The sequence below is a fragment of the Canis lupus genome, chromosome 18 (genome assembly GCF_011100685.1).
Source record: "Canis lupus familiaris isolate Mischka breed German Shepherd chromosome 18, alternate assembly UU_Cfam_GSD_1.0, whole genome shotgun sequence".
NCBI classification, from domain to species: domain Eukaryota; kingdom Metazoa; phylum Chordata; class Mammalia; order Carnivora; family Canidae; genus Canis; species Canis lupus.
The window spans coordinates 10,144,595-10,158,682 of record NC_049239.1 but is presented as its reverse complement, the minus strand read 5'-3'; the positions used below and the strand labels follow the sequence as shown (position 1 = coordinate 10,158,682).

The window sequence follows — 14,088 nt, the reverse complement described above, 5'->3', positions numbered from 1 at the left end:
TTTTTTTTAGACTAAAACCTAATAATAAGTGCCTTTATTAGGAAAGTCTAAAGACAATAATGAACTCTGGAAATATTAAGATTGTTAGCATTTTCGGTTTTGGTGGGCAGAGAGTGTTTGATATCTTACTTGGTAAGAGTATTCTCTATTCAGTATTGGAGAGCTAGATTGATTGATTGTTAGAAAGTTTCTTGAAGTTGAAAATACAGAGCAGAATTTGGATTGAAGATTTGTGGTCTGAAGCACCTTGACCCCCTTTCTGTAGGTGGTAGGCTGAATAAACCCAAGATATCTATACCTAATCCCTGGAATCTGTGAATGTTACTTTCTATGGCTAAAGGAACTTGATTAAATTAAGGCTATTGAGGGGCACCTGGGTGGCTCAGTCAGTTAAGTGTCTGCCTTCAGCTCAGGTCATAGCCCTGGGGTCCTGGAAACAAGCCCCAGGTTGGGCTTCCTGCTTACTGGGAAGTCTGTTTCTTCCTTTCCCTTTACCCCCTCCACTCTTTTTTCTCTCCTTCCCCAAAACAAAAATCTTTTTAAAAAGTTAATTAAGGATTTTAAGATGGGATGCTTATTCTAGAGAATTTGGCCTGAAGTGTAATCACAAGTATCCTTTAAGAGGGAGGTAGAGAAGGTTTTGACTACAGTAGAAGAGAAGGCGATATGACCACAGAAGCAGGGATTGTAATGATTCAGCCAAGGGATTTAAATTTTTTTTTTTTTTTTTGCAAAGGGATTTAAGACCGTTTAAGGGCCAAGGAAAGCCAGTCTCTAAAAACTGGAAAAAGCAAAGAACAGATTCTTCCCTGGAGCCTCCAAAAGGAATCTGCCCAACTGACACCTTGATTGAGCCTTAAGACTCATTTTGGATTTCGGCAGCCATAACTGTAAGACAATAAATATATGTTGTTTGAAGCTACTATAGGTTTGTGGCGGTTTGTTACAGCGGCCACAGGAAACTCCTACAGTGTGGCTACCCATCCACTAAACATCAGCGGCAAGGCCTTGACCTGTGGAGTTCGACTCCACAGCCCCAGCCCTGAGAACAGTGTCTTTGTGGAGGAAGAGAGAGAAAGAAGGAAGGCAGGGAGGGAGGGAAAATCAAGGAATTCATATTTCACACAAATATTTTGAGCATGGTATAGGTGTCTGGTTTCTGAATGAAGCAGAAAAACAGTAAGGTTGAAAACTTGAAACCCACCCATAACTGAATATGTTCTGTAGTCTTATTCTAGGATATCACTTTGAAAAAATTAAACAGTAAAAGGTAGAAGATAACTGAGAAACCAAATACACCATTTGAAATTCAAGGATTCTTGTCTCATTAGTTGAGGCAGGGAAACGAATCCACATACATGGAGATGTCATATTTTATTTAAAATGGAGATTCAGTCCCCCAATTCCTAATTTGAATGAAAGTTCCAACAAGGTAGTTAATTGCACTTGTGTCAAGTGAGTGCAAGAAATAAACAAGCTTATATTATTTTATGACTAGTTCTTTGCTTAAAACATATGTACACATGATACAAAAACCAGAATGTACAAAATGGTATACATTACAAGCCACTGTCCCACTTCTATCCACCAGTGACTTCCTTTCCATCCTCACTGGCAACCGTGTTGTTAACCACTGTTTTATATCGTTTCTGATGTAATAAACAAGTGAATTCCTAAAAAAGCCTTTTCCTCATCTGTGCTTGTTCTGTATCTTGTCTGTGTCTTTTTTTTTTTTTTCCCACTTTAACAGTATGTTTGAGCTCCCTCCGTATCACTGGGTAAAGACCATCCTTGTTTTTTGTAGTTAGGGTTACTCCATGCATTCAGTTTACACTTCACTGCAATGAATGAATGTGCCTATTTCTTTACACCAGGGATAAACTTTGTAAAAGGACTAGAAGTAAACATTTTAGACTTGTGGGCCACATACATTCTCTGTTGCATATTCTTTGTTTTGTTTTGTTTATAAGCCTTCAAAAACATAAAACCATTGTTAGCTCAGGGACCATACAAAAAGTGGGCCAAAGGAGCTATAGTTTGCTGACCTTTGCAAACTTAACAACCTGATGGGTAAAACAATAGTGTCCCAATGTATTTTATTTGTATTTCTCTTATCAGTAGAGCATATTAGAGCCATTTATATTTCCTTTTCTATGACTATTCCTATTTTCGGCCCATTTTCCTATAATTATTGGTCTTATTTATAGTAACATTTTATATACGGAAATTATCTCTTTGAAATGAATTGCAAACATTTTCCTCAGTTTTGTCTTTTACTTTACTCATAAAAGATTTTGTTCACTAGAAATGTTTTGAGTAGTAAAATTTGTTGTTTTTTTTAAGATTTTTTATTTATTTATTCTTGAGAGAGAGAGAGAGAGAGAGAGGCAGAGACACAGGCAGAGGGAGAAGCAAGCTCCATGCAGGGAGCCCGACGTGGGACTCGATCCTGGGGCTTCAGGATCATCAGGCCCTGGGCTGAAGGCGGCGCTAAACTGCTGAGCCACCGGGGCTGCCCGAGTAGTAAAATTTGTTAGTTATTTGCTGATGAGTATTATGTAATACTTTAGGCCCTCCCATTCTGAAATTATCAAACAACTCTTTCAGGATTGTTTTCTTTCCCCTCTGGTGTTTTGTGGTTTTTTGTTGTTGTTGTTGTTGTTTAAGATTTATTTATTTGAGAAAGAGAGAGAGGGATATAGGGAGAGAGAATCTCAAGCAGACTCTCCATTTAGCGAGGAGCCCACTGCAGGGCTTGATCCCACAACCCTGAGGTCAAGACAAGAGCTGAAATCAAGAATTGAATGCTTAACCAACAGAGTCACCCAGGCACCCCAGTGCTACTGTGATTTTATCATCTAAATCTTTGATCCGCTTGACGTTTATATTGGTGTGAAGAAAATGAATCCAACTTTATTTTTTTTCCAGATAGCTCACCAATTGTCCCAAGTCCATTTATTGAGATATTCTCCATGCTTCCCTCCCCACTTCCATTTGAAATGCCACCTTTTTTACACACTATAGTATATATTCAGATCTATTGCTATATATTCTGTTCCATTGATCTATCTAGGCAAGGTTTTGCTTTTGAGTTACAACTCCCGCACTGAATTGCTGTGTGATCATATTTCATTGAGGAACTATAGATTCAGTAAAATAAATAAATGATCAGATCTGTCTGCAACCTTCACCCATACCCCTTCTTTTCACTTCCCCTCACCTCTGTTACAAAGAAGAGGTGGCCCTCCTCATGCATGACCCATCTCCACTCCTCTGTCCCACTCTCAAAGGCACTTTGCTCCTAGAAGCACCCTCTCTCCTATATCATTAATTTCTGTCTCTTTTATTTAGTTATTTTTGAAGTATCGTTAACATACAGTGTTATGTTAGTTTCAGGTGCATAATATTCAGCAATTCTATACATTAGTGCTCATCACATTAAGTGCACTCTTTTTTTTTTTTTTTTTTTTTTAAGACTTAAGAGTGTTCGGGGGGGTGGTAAGGGGCAGAAGGAAAGAGAGAGAGAATATTAAGCATGCTCCATGCCCAGCACAGAGCTGGACACGGGGCTCCGTCTCATGACCCTGAGATTATGACCTGAGCCAAAATCAAGAGTCAGACATTTAACCAACTGAGCCATCCAGGTGCCCCAGTAAGTACACTCTTAACCCCCTTTGTCTATTTATTCATCCATCTCCCACCCATGTCCTTTTGGGTGACTACCAGTTTGTTCTCTGTAGAAGAAGAGTCTGGTTCTTTGTTTCTCTCTTTTTCTTTATTCATTTGTTTCCTAAATTTTACATTTGAGAGTATTTGTATTTGTCTTTATCCTACTGATTTATTCACTTAGCATTATATCCTCTGTGTATTCATATTGTTGCAGATGGTAAGATCTCATTCTTTTTATGGCTGAATAATATTCCATTGTGTGTATTTAGCACACGTTTATCCATTTATCTATCAGTGAACACTTGGCTTGCTTTCATATATTGGCTATTATAAGTAAGACTACAGTAAACATAGGGGTTGCCTGTCTTCTTGAATTAGTCTTTCGTTTCCTTTGGTAAATTCCCAATTAGTGGAATTACTGGATCATACAGTAATTCTATTTTTAATTTTTTGAGGAACCTCTGTACTGTTTTCCAGAGTGGCTGTGCCAATTTGCATTCTTAAAAACAGTGAAATGAGGGTGCTTTTTTTCTTCACATCCTTGCCAACACTTGTCTTACGTTTTTTTTTATTTTGGCCATTCTAACAGGTGTGAAGTAGTATCTCAGTGTTGTTTTGATTTGCATTTCCCTGACACAACTTGTGATGTTGAGCATCTTTTCATGTGTCTGTTAACCATCTATTGTCTTTGGAAAAATGTCCGTTCAGGTCCTCTGCCCATTTTTTTAATCAGATAGTTTGGGGGGTTTTTTGGTGTTAGGTTGTATAACTTTTTTGTATGTTTTGGTTTTTAACCCCTTATTAAATACAGCATTTACAAATATCTTCTCCCATTAAGTAGGTTGCATTTTGTTTTGTTGATGGTTACTTTTTGCCTTTATTCCCTTACCTCAGGAGACACATCTAGAAAAATGGTTCTACAGCTGATATCAAGGAGATGGCTACCTATATTTTCTTCTAGGAGTTTTCTAGTTTAGGTCTCACATTTAAGTCTTTAATCCATTTTGAGGGGTTCTCTTTTTTCCATTTTGAGTTCATTTTTATGTATGTTGAAGAAAGTGGTCCAATTTCATTCTTTTACATGTAGCTGTCCAGTTTTCTCAGCGCTATTTGTTGAAGAGACTGTATTTTCCTTTTTCTCTATTCCTGCTTCCTTTGTTGAAGATTAATTGACAATATAACCATGGGTTTACCTTTGAGCTGTCTGTTCTGTTCCGTCTATTTGTCTGTTTTTGTGCCAGTACCACACTGTTTTGATTACTACAACTTTGTAGTAAATCTTGAAATCTCCAGATTTGTTCTTTCTCAAGATTGTTTTGATTATTCAGTGTTTTTTTGTGGTCCTATACAAATTTTAGTATTCTTTGTTCTAGTTCTGTGAAAAATGTTGGTATTTTTATAGGGATGGCATTAAATCTGTAGATTGCTTTGGGCAATATGGATGTTTTAATAACATTAGATCTCCCAATCCATAAGCATGGAATATCTTTCCATTTGTGTCATTTTCAATTTCTTTCATCAGTGGTTCATAGTTTTCAGAGCACAGGTCTTTCACCTCTCTGGTTAAGTTTATTCCTAGGTATTTGTTTGTTTTTGAAGCAGTTGTAAATAGGATTGTTTTCTTAATTTCTCTTTCTGATACTTCATTATTAATGTACAGAAATGAAACATTTCTGTAAGTTAATTTTGTATCCTGTAACTTTACTGAATTCATTTATCAGTTCTAGTAGTTTTTTGTTGGACTGTAGGATTTTCTATATATAGCATCATGTCATCTGCAAGTAGTGAAAGTTTTACTTCTTCCTTACCAATTTGGGTGCCTTTTATTTCCCTTTCTTGTCCTATTGTTGTGGCTAGAACTTCTAGTACTATGTTGAATAAAAGTGGTAAGTGGAAATCCTTGTTTTGTTCCTGATCTTAGAAGAAAAGCTCTTAGGGATCCCTGGATGACTCGGTGGTTTGGTGCCTGCCTTCTGCCCAGGATCCTGGGGTCTCAGGATCAAGTCCCGCATTGGGCTCCCTGCATGGAGCCTGCTTCTTCCTCTGCCTGTGTCTCTGCCTCTCTCTCTGTCTCTTATGAATAAATAAAATCTTTAAAAAAAAAAAAAAAAAGAAGAAGAAGAAAAGCTCTTAAATTTATTGTCATTGCCCCCAATACAGGTAGTATTGATAGTTATGCAAGTACTAGTTATGGAAACTAATATTATTACCATTTGGGCTGCAGCTGCTATAGGCCAGCCCCCTGCCCTCAATAGCATGGACTAGATAGACTCCTCTGCTCTTGCTCCTCCACCATCCGCTCTCCACACACCAGCCAAGCTAATCTTTTCAAGATATAAGTGAAATTATGTCACTGTCTTGCTTAAAAACTCCCTGGTGCTTCCCATTAAAATTATAATAAAACTCAGACACCTCTCCATGGCCTGCAAAGCTTTTTGTCAGTTGGCCTCCCCTTCCTCTCGCTCTCCCCACCATTACTCCCAAGTCTCCATGTACTCTGGCCTCCTCCAGGTCCCTAGAACATGCCGAACTCTCCCATTTTGGGTCTTTGCACTTGTCATTCCTCTGGAATGCTCTTCCCTCAGAGTTGCCTGGTTCTCTCATAAAATTCAGGTCTCAGCTCAAATGCTACCTCTGAGAAGGAGTCATGCTTGACTGGCCTGGTTCAATTTGCCCATCCCTTGCTCTTCATCTTGTGCCTGTCATCGTCTTTATTGCATTTAGCACTATGGAATTTTCTTATTTATGTATCTGTTTGCCTTCAGTTTTAGGTAGGCACAGGCTTCAGTTTGTTTACCATCAAAACAACATATAAACTAGGGATTGGGAGCTAAATTGTAGAATGCCAACTTTTTGAAATGGGGAGAGAGGAGCGTCTCCTCCGTGGGAGCTTCTTGTCTTGCATTGCCTCTTGAAAGTATGGGATATGCAGCTCATAATTATTAGGGACTGATTGCACTTTGGAAAAATATCTCTGGGACTTTTCCTTCTTTATATCTAAGTCACTATTTTATCACATTTAAATATTTTACATATTTAAATAGTTATATGAAATAAATGTAAATATTTATATACTTCAGATATTTAAACAGTATTTTAAATTGTTCTGGAAATAAAAGTGTTCTCAGTTGGTGTGACTGCTAAATGTTTTGCTTTCAAAACACACACAGCTCTTAGAGTATACTTAATTGTTTTAAAAATAAGACAGTAGGTACATAGTCATGAAGTTACTTACAGCTAAGTAAGGATCATAATGGTGGGAAGTCATTTTCTGATTCATGTAGGAACATCATGTTCCATCAACTGCTTAGGCTTGGTAGACTTCAGGCTTTTAGTTCCTTACCTGAAATATGCTATTCTTTTTCAATTTCTGAGCAGTGATAGTCATTCATAATCTAATGATCATGTCCTTGGTACCCAAAAAAAGGGAGGGCTCAATTCTTGTTTGTTAAATCGATCAAATTGCTAGCCTCTAAGTATAGATTCTTTACAGTACACTTGACAGCGCAAGCTGCTTCTGCTAAAATGTTTGTTACAAAATAAGAACAGGATCAGAAATTGCATATATAGTGTCAGCTCAAGTTATGCTCCTTATAGATTGAAAGCAGTCTCAAAGTATAACATGTTCATGTTGCTAAATAGATAAGATTATGGATTGCTGTTTTTTTTTTTTCCTTAAGACTTTTCTGTTTAGGGGGCACCTGGGTGGCTCATTCAGTTAAGCATGAGGCTCTCTTAGTTTCAGCTCAGGTCATGATCTCATAGGTGGTGAGATCAAACTCTGTGTGTTGTGGGAGACTCCTCAGCAGGGAGTATGCTCGAAGAATGTCTCCTACCCTACCCCCACTCACCAGCACGTGCTTTCTCTCTCTCTGTAAGATAAATAAATCTTAAAAAACAACAACAACAACCAACTCTTTTGTTCGGGCAAATAGTCATAAGGGCCTGATTTCTGGGCACAGCCCAAGAATTGCCCAGCTCTTGGGTGCCTTTAAGCCATTGTGTGAGGCAGAGACCCACAGCAGACTATCCTTGCCCATACCTGTGATTGAATTTCTAGTAGCAATGATGGCTTTATTACTAGTACAGTCTAAATCACTCCCCATGGTTGTCAGACTGAGAACATTTATTTGCTCATTCAACACTTGTGTACTGAATGGTTGATTTTGCCAAGCCATGGTAGTCACAATCAACATAAAGTAACCCAAGCAGACATGACCCCCTGCACTTGGGTTGCTTCTGGTGTATTAGGGAAGAAGACTCATAATAAGCAACTAACACATTCAAGTAGTTTCAACTTGTAATAATGGTTGAGAGGGAGAGTATCAGATGGTATATGAGAGCACAGGGCAGGGGAGAGCCTAACTAATTTAGATTGAGAGTTTCAGGTAAGGCTGAGACCCCCAAAACTGAGAGGTCTTAGCCAGACAGAATGAGAAGATGCCAAAAGGCAGGGACCAAGAGGCACAGAAGAGTACGTGAAGGACTACAGGAGGCCGGGTGAGAGCCCGATGCAGCCGAGCTGGGAGACATTGGCACAGGACAGAGAGGCAGGCAGGATGAGATGTGGTTTCCAGGAGCTGCAGTTTGGGAAAGCTGTGCTGTGACCAAATAGTCAGAAGATGCCGGGAGGAAAGGCTGCTGCAACCCAACCCCCTCAAACCTCTAATAACAGAAAGTCTCCTAGCTCGGGCTGCACACAGGCTGGCTGCTACCACCTTACGGCCTCTTTCTAAGGCCTGGTCCTGGGTGCCCTTGGCACACGGCGGCACTCCAGCTTCTGGAGGAACCTGGTCTTCCCACATGGAGCATGTAAAAGTGGTAAACAGACGCATGTTCTGAAGAAAATGAGGGCATGCAGGATCCAGGTATTTAAGTTAGGTTGGCCCTCCATTCCATGATGTCCCATGGGAGGTGTGATAGACAGCATTGGATTCTGTCTGTAATTCTACTGCCAAGTTCCTGGGATGAGATTTCTTCATTTATAAACTGACAGTGAGCGAACCTTTCAATCAGCAACCTTTTTTGGAGGAGGGCAGGGTGCAGGGGAATCAGTTATTTCTTACTAGAATTAGAAGAACTGTCTCTTTTATTATTGCCCATAAAGGTTAATGTGAGAACAAAGTGATTGTTGAGACTGTTTTCATAATCTGTGTGATTCTGTTCAAATACATTGAATACTCCATTATTGTCTGCATGTGGTTGCATTGGGAAATCTTCACTTTGGGTCACAGCTCATTACTGAAAGCTAGCTGTTATAGGAGAAATGCCCTTGACTTGTATACTTGTATCGTCATGGTGTTCTCTGATAAGTTGTTCTTCCTCTAAATGAGCATACTTTGCTCTCTGTTTAAAATCGCCACAATGATTTTATGAAAATGAAAACTAGTATCTTGAAGCCCAAGGACACTGTATCTCTTTCCTACACTTGGAACTCTGAAGAAGATTGTACTGGCTGGTACTTAGTTTTTCATTCTTTCTAGGTTCTTCTTCATCCTTTGCTGAAAATCACTCTGTGACACAAGATGGCTGCAAACAAGCCCAAGGGTCAGAATTCTTTGGCCTTACACAAAGTCATCATGGTGGGCAGTGGTGGTGTGGGCAAGTCCGCACTGACTCTACAGTTCATGTATGATGAGGTAAGTGCCGGTTTTATAATGGGTATCAAAGTTCGGGCTGTAGAGAGTATTTCAGTAGTTTAGTTTTGGTGCTCTTTTAAATGTATACCTGAATCCTTGAAAGCTACTCATTGTATTTCCCATTTTTAAATTTAGAGCCAGCATTTGTACACATCTTGACTTAACAAATCAATAACTCAAGATCCTTAAGAACTTACACTTTAAAAACAAAATAAAACTGGAAACGGTACCTATTTTTAAGCAATCTAACTTTTTGGCTTTTTCATTTCAAATGTTTAATGGAGGTTCCCATCTTGAATTAATAGAAGTGGTAGATATAGTATCTAATCGAGACTTAAAGTTAGCATAATAAGGTGTCCTGTAGTAACTTTAACAGTAATGATTTTAATAATAGTGAAAAAATCAGTAGTATCTGGCATGGCACTACACTCACCATTAGGTAAAAAGCTGTGTCCCTAAAATATAATTAAGAGAAGGTTACAGATTTGTGTGCCTGTATTTATATCAGACTTTACCGCCCAGAGTTAAGGTCATAGCCTATATACAGCAATATATTCTTTCCCCAGAAGACTTTTGTCAAGCCTAAATAATTTAAGAGTTGATAATCTGGTTTAAGCATTTATTCTCAATTCTTCCTTCCAATAGAGAAGCAAGGTTTTATGGTTACTCTTTTTTACTTAATCCTCCAAACAATCCTGCATGGTAGGTGATATCCCCATTTTACAGATGAGAAAACAGGACCTCAGAGAGTTTTCTCAGCCTGCCCAAGAGGAGTGATCTCTAATGAGTAACCAAAGCCTGGTCTCCTGATAACAAATCCTGCAGATCTTACCACCCATTGTCTCCTTCCATTGCCTGTTCATCAGCATTTTTGGCACACACAAAAAAAGCCTAAATCTAATCAGCTCTCTTGCTCAATGGTGACTATAATAAAACATTTGGAAAGAAAGAAGATTGAAATGATACTTGAAATGAAATTGCTGATTTAAGTGTTCAATCTGTTTTCCATACTACTCATTTTAATAGATAGTCTTTCAAAGTAATCGCTTAGTCAGGCCCCTTCTTAACAATAAGGAAGAGGTCAAAAGTAAGACTATTCACATACCTGATGAGTGATAAATGGCTAAGCTCTCACTTAGTATTCATAAATATTAATATTCACAGTAGTATCTGGTATCAAAATATGTGTCTTTGTTAAATCATCATGTGTAATACTTATAAAATTAGTATGTAAATATGGGTAGACTGTTCTGTAGCCTTTATGGTTACAAATACACTGTGTTCGTTTTTTTTTTTAAATAATTACATATTGAGTATCCTCCCTGTACCAGGTAGATCGGGGAGCTAGAGTGATGAGTAAAATAGTCAAGGTCCCTGCTCCCAGGGGTTATGTTCTAGTAGGGGGATATGGACATTGAGCAAATAAATAAGAAAATATCAGATAAGGAAAATGAAAATATTTATAGGAACTAATTTTAAAAACATGCAAAAGTATGTATACATACACACATGGTAGCAATGATACACTGATCAAAAATATCAAGGTGAGATTTACAGAGTTGAAGATAGATGGAGGAATGTAAAGTTGTTTAATAGTACTGTTTAAAAAATGAGGCATGTAGAGAGCGACCTCAAGGTTTGTGATTTGCTGTTCTACTAAGTAAGTAGCATAAGCCACTTTATTGAATTGGTTCATTTTAGAGAAGAGATTTCACAGCAGCTTTCAATTGACTCACTTTCAAGTTATTTCTACAATTCTGGCATGAAAATTTATATAGAGAATCACATTGAAAGGAGTTGTTATATATTTGATTAAATACACAAATAATCACTTTTGCAGGTGTGGTGTTTTCAGGAAGGGAAAGGCACAGTTTTCAAGCTGTAAACAATCTAGACTTCATCATTCAACCCTTGCTTTTTATAAAAGTGGAAGCCACCAAATTATCTAAAATGAAATATAGAATAGTGTAATTTTTACCATTGGGGAAAGCTGAAGGAAGAGTACATGGGACCTCTCTGTACTGTTTTGGCAACTTCACATGAATCTATATTTCCTCTCTTCTAGTTTGTGGAGGACTATGAGCCTACCAAAGCAGACAGCTATCGGAAGAAGGTAGTGCTGGATGGGGAGGAAGTACAGATCGATATCTTGGATACAGCTGGGCAGGAGGATTATGCTGCAATTAGAGACAACTACTTTCGGAGTGGGGAGGGTTTCCTCTGTGTCTTCTCTATTACAGAAATGGAATCCTTTGCAGCCACAGCCGACTTCAGGTATGGCAGGGACTCATGCCTTTGCACCAGCATACCATGCAGTGGTGTCGTCCCCAGAAACAAGTGGACAACTAGAGCTTGTTACTTGTTAGTCTTTCACCCTGTGTGTAGTTGTGCTTATTCCGTCTTTGATGGCAGTCTGTGACTCCACCCACGGTGTACTTAGACTCAGATACTCGGAATACCTCGAGTAATCTTATAGCTGTCGCAATGCCAGCTGTATTGGAGCGTGAGTTTGTGAGCCTCAGTACCAAAGGTCTCTTATACATTTCTGAAGTATTTCTCTTTGCAGTATAATACTACTGCTGCCGTAATGGTTGACATTTGGATCACATCATAGAGCTCTGACCCAGATTGTAGATCTTTCTGTGTTAGTCACCAGTTTCACAGCCCCTGTGTAATGTTCAGCAGGCACATCGCCATCCTCCTCACAACACAGATCCCCTGACAGCACACACTGATTTTTCCTTTAAGATTTTATTTATTTATTTGAGAGTGAGGGAGAGCACAAGCAGGGGAAGGGGCAGAGGAAGAGGGAGAAGCAGACTCCCTTCTGAGCAGGGAGCTGGATGCAGGACTCAATCCCAGGACCCTGAGACCGTGACCTGAGCCCAAAGCAGCCACTTAACCAACTGAGCCACCCAGGCACCCCTGATTTCTTTTAATAGAAATAATACCATAGATTGGCACACGAGGTTGTGTTATATAGTATTTTTTATATCTTACCATTTGCTTAATCAAAATCTGTCATCCATGTGGTTTGCAGGGGTGCAGTTGGTAAAGGGGAGAGAGGTTCTAAGAGAAATACAGCAAAAATAAGTTCTTGAATAGTCTCAAATATTACGTGTGTAATCAAAAGTATCCCTTTTTTTTAAGATTTTATTTACTTATTTTAGAGAGAGTGTGAGCAGGGGGAGGGGCAGAGGGAGACTCCCAAGCAGACTGCACTAAGCATGGAGCCCAGTGCGGGGCTTGATTTGACAACTCTGAGATCATGATCTGAGCTGAAACCAAGTTGGACACTCAACTGACCAAGTCACCCAGGTCCCCCCCCCAAAAAAGTATTTTTTAATTATATATATATTTGTTTGTTTGTTTGTTTCAAGTTTGCCTTGGTATGAGGGATGCAAAAGAAGCGAGCATGTAGTGTATCTTTTTCTTTTTTTAAAGATTTTATTTATTTATTCATGAAAGACAGGGAGAGAGAGAGGCAGAGACATAAGCAGAGGGAGAAGCAGGCTCCTCCATGCAGGGAGCCGGATGTGGGACTTGATCTCAGGACCCTAGGATCACACCGTGGGCCAAAGGCAGGCGCTCAACCACTGAGCCACCCAGGCACCCCTGTAGTGTATCTTTTAAAGATTGATACAGCCTAGCTGTAAAAACCATAAAACCAAGAGCAAGGTAGTAACAGAGTAGGAGATGTAGACAGTGCTCATTACAGGGATCCAGGAGGCTTTTGTAACATAGGTGAGCCGGAAGGATAAGAAGGATTTCCACAGACAAGGAAAGAAGTTTTCTGGAGGTTGAGCAAAAACTGAACCTGGCTTTATATAAAGCTTCTTTTTCACATATACTTGAAAGTCCCAGAACTGAAGGAATTTAAAAGAGCATTCTTTGTAGAAAAAACAAAAGTCATTGAGAAACTTTTAAAATGCAGATTAATTTATAAAATTAATTTTGTTGGTTTCTCTAAGGAAAGAGTTTCATATATGATAAAGTGCAAAGGGTGGCAGGCCCTGGTAACTTATAATCTTGGGAGACATGTTGAAAGTTAATTTAAATGTCGGTGCTTATTCACTCATTTAGCAAATAACTGAGTGTTTGTTATGCAGCAAGTCCTGGTCTAGGTAATGGGATAAATGTTGTCACCATAGTTGCCAAAGACAAAGTGGTATCTCAAGGGAATATTTTTCCACCAAGAGTAAGAATCTTAGGCACTGCTGTGACAGAAAATAAATGAATCATTCATTACTCTTCTATTGTACCTCCGACGTGTTCCCCTTCCCATAAATAAAAATAGTCCCAGTGACTCAGCAGCAACAGGAAAACATTTTTGAGACCATCTGAATGGTTACACACCATGCGGTCTCGCCCACAGGGTGTAGCACCAGTGGCAGGGCCTCTCTTGAGCCTTCCTGGGCCTCCCATCACCGAGGCAGAGCCCCCGTTTCCTCATCTGCGTGAGCGGTACGCTTGCAACAGCACCACTAGCACACTTACTACCCTCTCAGAATCACCTTGATTTGTGTGCTTTTTCTGACAAGGGGAAAACTCTTGAGAGCAGGACCTGTTTCTTAGCCAAGTATCTCTAGTACCCATATTTGGCACAGTTCCTGGCATGTATCATACAGGGCATGCTTAGTAAACATTTGATAAAAACGTTTGATAGAAACATTAGAGGCACACCTAGGTGGCTCAGTAGGTTAAACATTGGCCTTCGGCTCAGGTCATGATCCCAGGATACTGAGATGGGGCCCCACATCAGGCTCCCTGCTCAGCGGGG

General features: G+C 39.3%; 1 protein-coding gene across 2 annotated transcripts in view; it reads left to right on the top strand.

Moving 5' to 3' along the window:
- RALA (RAS like proto-oncogene A) overlaps positions 1-14,088 on the top strand; it is a 73,147-nt gene that overhangs the window by 47,288 nt on the left and 11,771 nt on the right. The window contains exons 1-3 of one of the 2 annotated variants that reach the window (XM_038562664.1): positions 737-890; positions 9,153-9,308; positions 11,374-11,582. In XM_038562664.1, the coding sequence (XP_038418592.1) occupies positions 9,195-9,308; positions 11,374-11,582 (323 nt within the window). In that variant the 5' untranslated portion in view covers positions 737-890; positions 9,153-9,194. Of the gene's footprint in view, positions 1-736; positions 891-9,152; positions 9,309-11,373; positions 11,583-14,088 lie in introns of those variants that run through there. The other variant, XM_038562663.1, reaches the window with a different exon arrangement.